This window comes from Antrostomus carolinensis, unplaced genomic scaffold (genome assembly GCF_000700745.2).
Source record: "Antrostomus carolinensis isolate BGI_N321 unplaced genomic scaffold, ASM70074v2 scaffold9314, whole genome shotgun sequence".
NCBI lineage: Eukaryota > Metazoa > Chordata > Aves > Caprimulgiformes > Caprimulgidae > Antrostomus > Antrostomus carolinensis.
In genome coordinates this window covers 1-10,326 of record NW_010310072.1, presented here as the reverse complement: position 1 = coordinate 10,326, position 10,326 = coordinate 1, and the positions used below count along the sequence as shown (strand labels likewise).

Here is a 10,326-nt window from a genome sequence, read left to right as displayed (position 1 = left end):
TATTTACTACGACCACGCAAAATCAGAATCTGAATGTGAACTGGAAGTTAGTATTATCCAAGTACCATTACTGGAGAGCTGAGAAAATAAAACAGTCCAGATTTCCTGCTTAAGGGCACATCTCCATTTTGCCAGCAGCTGCAACAAAGAGCGTATAGTGTATCACACTTGAAAACTGCACAAATACCCATCAGGGAAGAGAGATTACTCTCCTCTAAAATATTTTTTGGTTGGAGAAAGAGAGATTTGAGAACAGTTTTCTGGCTCCACCAAGAATGACTACTCCCTGTTTTACCTTTAGGAAGGAGGAAAGCTGAGGTTTTACGTGGCAAACAAATACTAACACATTACAGTCTGACCCAACAACTGAATTATCTTTAAAACCTCATCCCGATTCAACTGTAGCATGACAGAGATTTCATTAATTTGGGATTGTTTTCCTGAAGTGATGTGACAAAAAGCTGCCTCTAAATGTCATTTCAAGTGATTATCTTCATCCCCACCCGAGGGGCCTGGGGACAAGGGAAGACACCAAAACCAGCCTGATAATAATACTCAGCCCTCTCGGCTTTTCCTTGTCTGAGCGCTTTGCAAAGAAAAAGCCTCACCACATCCCTGTGAGGTAGGTCAGTAAGTATTATTATATTCCCTTAATACAGATATGGAAACTGAGGCAGAGAAGTTACTTTCCTGAAGGCCACTGCAGGAATCTGTCTCAGAGATGGAACCAGGAGACAAGATTCCTTAGCTCTCAGAGAATTTCCCTTTCTCTCTCCTATCTCCCCTCTTCCCCACACAAGTCTTAATGGAGAAATGAGCAACGGAGAAAGGGGCTACAGTGCCAAGTTTCTGACAAATAGCAGGACTCCCAGTACGACTCCACATACTCCAAAAAGGATTATTAAATATACAAGTACCTTAGAATTAATGGCAAAATGACTGCACACATTATAAAGAAGCCAACATACAATACAAACCTAGCTTAATAAATAAGTAAAAGACATGCAGCTGCAGTTGTGACTGAGTGCTGAGGGGTCCTCAGCTCAGCAAGGTCCCAGATGCCAGTGGGTAAGCCCACATCATTCCTGTGACTCTACTGCCACGCCGACGAGCGCGTGTCTGATAGTGCGACCATGTAGTTTATAGCCGTCCTGAGTCACCAGTGCTATCGTGCCGGGCTGCATTCCCTCGGCTGGTACATGGCAGACTATTTCATGGTCATATGGATCATATTTGCCACCAACAGGGTTCATCTTCTGAAGGCCATGTTTGGCAAATACACTTTGCAATTTGGCCTCTATGAGAGAGAGGCCTTCATAGATTTTCTTCAGGGTTGGATTTGGATTACTAGGCTCCGCTTCTTCTGCAGCGCTCTCGGCAGTCTTCTCCAAGATATCTGCTACTTCCACAAGGTCCCTGCAGAAACTCTGGATCCCTACAGGCACAAAGAAGCAAGAATTAGGTGAAGGACAGTTTACAGAACATACAGAGCTACAGTACCAATGACAGGCACAAAGTCACAGCAGTGTGAAAGCACCTTTAAAGCTGCTAATAGATTTGAACTGTTACTTTAGTGAGAGCAGAGAGTGCCTTCTGTATCCTGTAGCTAAAGCTCTATCATTACATGGGTAGTAATCTAAAGACTCCCCAAATCAAGGTATATGCAGGAAAAAATACATCTATACACATCAACATATATATACAGTATACCTGACAAAGCAGAACATTAGTATTTCACTCCAGAAAGTTCCTGCAACCTAGACTTGCCATTTAGGACACTGTTCCACACCCTCTCATGCAATCCCACAGACATAAATGTTTTGCCAAGCAATTCACACAAACGCACATGGGGAACAAACACAATGGGGGAGAAGTAAAAATAATACATGACCATTCAAAAGTACATCCACAATTTTATTCCTAAGTTAAAACTGCTGTGAAAGGACTGGACAAAATGGTCCTTGGGTCAGTCATGAAAAAGTCATGCAGTCTTTTTCATTAGAAAAACGGGTTTAGATGGTTTACATTTCCAGCAGTGCTGTATTACACTGTGTAGAGATTTCAGGAAAATCAGCCTCCCCCAGTTACACAGATGCCATAACTAACTTAGTGAAAAGACACAACAGGAGAACAGAGAAAGAGAAACAATACTTTGGTGCTGTCTGTACCTGGACATAGATGTTTAAACAAGCACAGAACAAAGGAGCATGAGGGAGAAGCAACAAAGGAGCAGACAAAAGCAGACCAATTACCAACCATTTCCTCTTGCACCAGAGTCTGTTTTAATGCTCTACAGACCCCCATGCCTCACTCCATCAGCAACTTCTAATAAAGGACCTAATTTTTCTTCAAATCTGAAGCATAATGCATCTAAATTTCAAAGAGTTAGAAAAAAACCAAAACAACCCAAACCTCAAAACCAACAATGATTATCCCAAACCTCAACAACCATTTTGTAGCACAATGGGTAGACTGGTAAGAAAAATAAAGCAGCTCTAATTTCAAAGCTAGTGGAGTTAACTAACAAAAAACCTCCCAAGATTCATGCATTATGGAGAATAACAGTTTCGCATTCTCAGAGACAGTGCTGTCAGAGTAAACAGCAGTTTCTTCCCCCTTCACCTGCCTCCGTTGCCAAAGCTACAAATCCAGCTCACTTAATGGATGCTAAAATACTTATTATAGAATAAGTTTTAAAGAACATCTGATATAGGAACTGATAACCTTTGTCCCAGGCAGGATCTACCTCCTGAAAGCTAGAGCAGAAGAGAAGATGCTGTTAATACAGTAAAGGAAATCACAACCTAATGACACAGCTAAGAGTATGAAATACACCCTGTGAGAGACAATTCTCAGGATACAGAAGAACCTGTAATTTCAACCAAGTCAGTAGAACTCCACTCAATTGCACCAGGCCTGTTTTATTGAAAGAAGGATCTCAGAACAGTCACTGAGACGAACCTGACAGGACACAGCTGGACATACAGTAAGAATAGCAAGCCCAGACACCAACAGTCCAGGCCAAACATCATGCCAGACTTTACAAAGAACGAGGGCAGGGCAGAAGGAGAGAAAAACTGATGATCAGCATTTTATGCTCAGGCAGGCAGGCAGGCCACCACAGTAAACACAGCTTTGCCTCACTTCACTTACCAAAGAGTTTGGCATCTTCCACAAACTTCTGCGTTCTCCTCCGGACGTTCTCAGAATCTGCCAAAGCTTTCCGGTATCGCTCCTGCAACCACAATAGCGAGGGGAGACATCAAACAAAGAAGTAAAACCCATTTCCACCAAGCTGGCAATCCCTTAGAAAGGATTTAAAAAGAGCCCAATTCATGTCAGAAGGTTGTGCTGGGCTCCTGCGTTTTCACTACATGCAAACCCAAGTTGCTCTCTTGCTGATAAGACTTGACAACTTTGACTCCCTCAAAAGACCCAAGTGAAGGCCAGAAGCATTCAGGGTGCAGCTCAACTGATCACCTCATTGTCAGGCTGCTGCTTTTTGCATGAGTCACTGTGGCTACAAGACAATCCTTTCTCCAGCAGGCAAGCTGGCGGTCTCAGCAACTGATCTGTGACCAGCTGATTTATCACTTGGTGCTGTAATACTCTCAGGGCGATTACCTCCAGAATAGCCTGCCCAGTGCTGCAGTATTTAATCCTTTCCCGTGTCACATCTGTTCTCCAAAGTCCCTTGTGGTGGTTTGGGTGGATTCACCCTTTTTGGCTTGCAGCTTGCAGCCAAACACAGCCTGCTCTCTCACCCTCTCCCTCCCTCACCCAGGGAGTAGGGGAGAGAATTTGGAAAGAAGGGCAAGGACTCACGGGTTGAGATAAAAACTATTTACTAATTAAAAGAAAATGATAATGATAACAACAGTGATAACAGACTATACAAATGAGTGATACACAGTGCTCACCGCCCGCTGACCGATGCCCGGCCTGTGCCAGCTAACGATCCCGCAGCCGAGACGGTCCCGAAACCCAGAAGAGCGAGCCTGAGCGATCCCCGAGAGCACACCCTCGATTTCCAGTCAACCCTGGTTAATGTACTGACATGACGGGATATGATATGGAATATTTCATTGGCACATCCAAATGCCAGTTCTGGGTTTGCTATTCACTGTGCTTCTCCCTCCCAGTCCTAATGCAGCTGTGAACAGCCAAACACGATGGCCTTGAGCTCCAGCAGCAACTAATAACACCAGTACTGTTATCAATGTTCCTCTCATAATAAGTTCTGCTGAAACCAAAACCCAGCTCTTCTAAGTACTAAAAAGAAAATTAACTCTATCCTAGCAAAAACCAGGACAGTCCCTATAACATGATCCCTACCATTTCCACCACACCACTGTCACTGGAAAGGACTCTCCTTGGACAATCTGGATCTGGTGTGACACAATACGTGATGCTCAATGGGATGAAGTTACTGCTGTTCCCTCTGTACAGTGCAGTGAGAGAACTGACCAGACCATCCCCAACATACCGTTTTGCCTGCCAGGATCACACTATCAGTTCTTGCTCCTAGGTACTCCTGGCAGATGGTGTTTCTGGGGAAGGCAGAATGTACTTTCACAGTGCACCCTCTCACACTTACAGCACAGCTGCTCTGAAGGCTGCCACAGCACAGCACCCTTGTGTGCGTGTTACAGGACTTAGAGAAAAAGTTAAAGCTGAAAGATGGACCAAGTCAAGGGGACTGAACTAAAGACATCATGATGCCACCAGCAGCACACTCACAGTTAAATCCCGGACTTGTTCTTCTAATTTGATGGCTTTGTGCTCTAAGGCACAGTCAGAAAGGGGATGCTTGGGCTCATCGCGGGGATCTTCTGGGCCACACTCATCTCCTGTACTTCTCTGCTGAGCTGCAGTGCTGAAAACACATGGGGAGCCCCTGAAATACAAACTAGTGACAAAGAAAGAAAGTTAAGTAACAAGAGGGTCAAAAAGAAGAACTCTAGTTTGGTGTCGTTACTAAAAGCAGACTCACTTTAAAAAGGTACACGGGATTCTAGGTAAAATTTTAGCTCTTTTCAGAAAATATGGACAACTAGTAGAGAAACACAGAGACAGATGTTTTGAAAAATTATTTTATTTTAGACTTGCACGTCACTACAGAGGCTGTACACCACTTCTTTGACATACCTTGAAAGGAATTACATTTACACAGGAAAACAAGTTGTGGCTTGCATTTTTGCTGACCTCCCAGTACAGGTGGTCAATACTGGATGACAAACTTCAGAAACATTTTTGCAAGGTAGTCTTGAAAAGAAGGCAAGTGGCATAAAGCTGTTTTTACAGCTACTTAAAATAAAATAAATCAAATGTTGTGAGCAAAATTCAGTAATATCTGCATATCCATGGCACTTAAGAAGATAGGCAAGCATAGCCTAGCCTGCTACCCGAGATGGTAACAGGGATTGCCAAAGGGCAAGTCACGCCAGTGGAATGGCTGTGTATTTCTGTGGAGAGATTCAACAAGCAAGGAGAGGTGCACGCATCTCAAACTGCTGGCTAAGGAGGATTCAATTCTCAGATGCTCTGACCCGTTTGTTCTCCTGGGTGCAAACAGACATAGTATGTGGTGCATTCAGTTTTCCTCCTATTGAGTGAAAAGGAGGAGAGTTTGAACCTTTTGCCAATCAGTTCTTCTTACAACTTATCAATCACTAGACTGTACCCAGCTTTCATGTCCACTACACAAACAACAGTTAAGAAACCAAAGAGAACTGTCAGAGATGTACCCAGGGTGTGTGCAGCCCAAACATTCTGAGGCCTTCAAACTCCACTAGCTGTCTTTGGAAAAGGGACTGAACATGCCAACTGAAAACTGTCTCAATATTCTCCAACAGTTCTAAACACTTCAACTGTTTCTAACTCTACTGGTAATGAAAGAGACCCAAAGGCAAAAAAAAAACCCAACCCCAAAAGCCCTAGCTGCAAGTGCTGGAGCCTGCCTTATTTCCAACGCGTTTTTCATCCTAAGTACACTTTTCAACTAAAAAGCACACTTGCAAGTGGCTGATGTTGGTACAGCAGGTGGAGCTCATCCAGGAGGCTGACTCCACAACTTGCAGATGATATGATGAATCACAGAATGTTGGGGATTGGAAGGGACCTCGAAAGATCATCCAGTCTAATCCCCCTGCCGGAGCAGGAACCTAAATGAGATCACACAGGAAGGCATCCAGGCGGGTTTTGAATATCTCCAGAGAAGGAGACTCCACAACCTCCCTGGGCAGCCTGTTCCAGTGCTCTGTCACCCTCACTGTAAAGAAGTTTCTTCTCAAGTTTAAGCAGAACCTCCTGTGTTCCAGCTCACACCAAAGAGGCAGATAATTGGATCGAGCTGTATAAACACTGCCTAGGTGCTTTGCAGCCTATTCTATACTGTAACAATCTCACAGGTTTCCCAAAAACTAGATAATAGAAGTCTGGCTGAAAGCAGTGTGGTCAAAAGATGATCAAACCCAGCATGCTAGACACTTTGAAAAATATTTTCCACTTCATTCTGTTCTTTTCCAGAAAGCCCTTCACCTGCGGTTTTCACTCCAAGAGCAAAACCAAGAGTTTTCACTTCCCCTCCTACACCACCTGCTTTTACAAACCCACCTAGACAGGACCCATTCCTGCAAGCATGAGGCCAAAGCCTCACCCCACCTCCCTCTCCACCTTACACCAGGAACAGAGTCTTCAGAAGACAGTTCAATTTACTTCCAAACAAGCTCCATTCAGGAAACATTTTAGTGTACATTTAACAAGGAAGGGTGTCCTTTTTTGGGAACTCCTGGGCTCCTCCTCTGAGCAGGGCTTTCAACAACCCCTTTAATAGAGGGCTTTTGTATATGCTAAGTGCACATCTACCAAGTGAAACGCAGCACAGAAATCACTGCACTGGCCCCGACTCAACCTTCTGTGTTTATACAGCACAATTCAACACTGCACACACACTCATTTAGGCCCCAGATCAATACCGCTGAGTTCATGTCACCAGGCCCGCGCCTGCACCACTAAGCTTCCTTACTTTTCAGCAAAGCTGTACTGCTCAGGTGCAACGTTGCAGAAGTGCACAGCTTTTGTTTCTGGATCTATCAAATCAGTCGTGACATCCAAGTGTCATTCAGCAATCCAGCTAAGCTGAGCTTACGGTGGCAACTGGAAGGGACGGCTTTGCTTCCTAGTACTGGAGCTGTGCAGGAATGAAGGTTCAGGGAGTTAAACCAGACGAAAACTAACCCTACAAAACAAAGAGACTTTTCTGTCTGTGTCCCTGAATAAGTTTGCTGACAGATCAGACGAGTGCAAGTGCCAGCACAAAAGAGAAGACAAACACATGAAGCCTGGCGAGATGTGGGATATGGGGAAGGGAAGAGGTGCTCCCCTTTGGCTGGCTCAGCTCCATGACCAAAGCACAGTTTAAGAGACTTACAACTGCCCAAAGACCACCAAGCACGTCCTACCACCCCCTGCTTATCAGTCCACGTTCCCTCATTTTATCTTTAATACAAGGTTGCTAAAGGTCCCACAACACTAATGTCAAACTTCCTTTCCCCACCTGAAGTTATTTGCATATGCAATTTTTTAATTAAGTGGGTACTTAAAACATGAACTGTACGTCAAACCACTTATTTTCAACACATTACACACAAAATACAAGTCTGACAGTGCTTCTGCTACCTACACTTGCTCTAGAATAGGACATTCTTCGCACTAATCTTCAAAGAACCAGGCAAGGGGCTGTCACTAGGCTCTTTTCAAAAAGCTGCCCAGCTGCTTTGGTTCTGGGTTCCAGGAATGTCAACACAGCAGAACCCCCCACATTTCAACCCTGGCTGCAGAGAGAACTCAAGATGGGGTCTGCACAAGACCCCATCTTGAATGATTTTTAAGATGCTTGTCACATTTGTTTTGTTGACTGGTTAACAGAGCACTTTTTTAAAGCTATAGAAAGCAGACGAAACTGGAGGTGAGGACAGAGCAGGACCCTCTTCACCAAGCCTTCAAAAATCAATCCATGAAGCTTTAAACAACTGCAAAGCTTTCTTTGTAAATCAAAGGTGTGCCTGCTGTAAGCACCAACTACAAGCTTTGTCCTTTAGCATCTCCCATTTAATTCAAAGAGTTGCAGTGATGGAAATCAGCCCTGCTACAGATGAACCAAGGAACCTGAAATGCAGCTGAGAAAGCAGCCTTGGCACCTCACAGGTTGACTCCTGTCTCTTAAAAAAGCTATACAAATGAGTTAACTCTTTTGCATCCAAGAAGCAAAGGTTAGCGAGTCATTTCCCTCTGCAAGTGATTTACACTACACCAATGGGTGTGTTTCGTGTGTAGGAGGAGAGGGGCATGAATGAGCTGGTGTGTCAGCTACTGGGACCTGCCTACGTGAAGCAGAGAGCTGCCTGCATGGACTCCTTTCTCCAGCTTGTGAAACCAAGTCCCACAACACTCCCCGGGTATCACGTGCTGTTCAGACAAGCCTGCCCTAAAAGTTGCAGGGGAGAAACAAGAACCACAGACTGACTCCAAAGGGAATTCTTAAGAAGGACTACTATGCAGAATTGAAAATGCCACTCATTTACTTCTTCCTCCAGGATGAAAGAAATACTCCAATAAAAATGGCAACCGCTATTTCCAGTCTGTCCACTGCACTGTGCTCCATCTTCTAGACACAGTTGTGATCACAGCTGTCCTAAAAATAGGCAGAAATCCCACTGGAGGAAGTTGACACATCCCAAAGTGACAAACACATGACAGTCCCAGAGCGTGTGAAGGGATTATACAACTGAGCTGGTGACACAAAAAGATTTACAAACTGATGTCACAGAAATCCAAATAGATAGATGTAGCAGAGAAGTTGATGGTATCCATTTGGTTTAAGCCAGTCATCCTTAAAAGGTCAGAATTTAGATGACGAGAACGGGTCTTTGTGATCAGAACAATAGTACCACCTCTCTCTCTGGAGCACAGGCATGACACCCGACCATCCTAAACCCATTCTGCCCTGTTCCCTCTGAACACAAGGGTCCTACCCCATCTCTCCTTAAACACTCCCTCTTCCTCCTCCCAAATCAGCATGACAAAGCACGCAAGTACTGAGACACACAGAAACATCTGCATTAGTGTTTTAGCTCAGATGAGCATGCTTTGGAAGGAAATCTCCTAATTACCCCCAATTACTGTCCTCCATTTCATCAGGGAGTGATATCAGAGATTAATACTATGTGGATTCCTCCCTCTTCGGTGAAACTGGAGAACAAGCTTGTGTGGTGCACCTTCACCCAGGATGGCTAAACTGGGCAGCAGCGTCCCAGACTGGAATCAGGGTACGAAGTCCCTGAGATGTGCACAGCACGAGTGTCCGGACAGCAGGTTCTGGCGACCCTCCATGAGGGAAACCTGCTCAGCCCCCATGGGACAAAGTCACCTATTTCAAACTTGGTGCATGTTTTGAGAGGAGCAAAACAGTTTTCACACATATAGAAAGCACATGAAAGCAGAAGGACTTTCAGGCGTGCATCGTTACATTTAGTGTCAAACACAGCTGCTTCTATTATGTGCTGCAGAACTATTTTATTGCATTTAAGTGGTCTTTTCAGTTTTTCCCCAGGGAAAAAAACCTCTAGAGTAAGCTAAAATACTTTTTTTTTTTTTTGTCTCAGCTAGCCACAAACACAGCTGCTTCTATTATGTGCTGCAGAACTATTTTATTGCATTTAAATGTTCTTTGGTGGTGTTTTTTTTTTCCAGAGAAAAAGAAAAATCTAGGATAAACTAACATGCATTTTACTTTCTTTCCACCTACCCACATTTCACTTAAACAACCAAAACACTTGTTACAGATTTCACTTTTATAAGCCATATTCCACAATGTCCAAAAATACAACTGGATACTGTTGTTCTGTCTAAATATTGAGACAATTAAATGGATCGTCTTCCCTCGACCGTCCAAAACACGCTGCAAGTGCAGATGCTGCTAAACATAAAATCTGACGAGCACAGTAAACATCTAGATCATGAATAAATGGTCCAGATGGGCAAGAAGAGACGAAGAAATGACCCGTGGATATGGGCAATGGCAGGAAACAACGTCACGACGTGACTTATGACCACAGAAACGCTTTTCCCTGAAAATGAGTTTCTCCTCAAAATGTCCACGCTTCCAGGAAACAGCCTGCTTACTGCCAGCCTGTTCTTGTTCCAGGCCTCCTGAGGAGCTGAGGGACGGCAGCGTGCCCCTCATGAGGGGTAAAGCCGAGACCTCCGGCACCGACCCACAGCCCAGCGGGCGCCCCGGGCCCGACGAGGCGCCGCGAAGGGCTC

General features: G+C 44.5%; 1 protein-coding gene across 1 annotated transcript; it reads right to left on the bottom strand.

Annotated features, from left to right (window-relative positions):
* Positions 1–618: 618 nt before the first annotated feature.
* GRPEL2 (GrpE like 2, mitochondrial) lies at positions 619–4,909 on the bottom strand (the record flags this gene model as incomplete). Its single annotated transcript, XM_010166289.1, has 3 exons — positions 619–1,435; positions 3,154–3,235; positions 4,741–4,909. Coding segments are annotated over 3 exons (607 nt in total), but the record flags the coding sequence as incomplete, so codon positions are not given.
* Between the last annotated feature and the right edge of the window lie 5,417 nt (positions 4,910–10,326).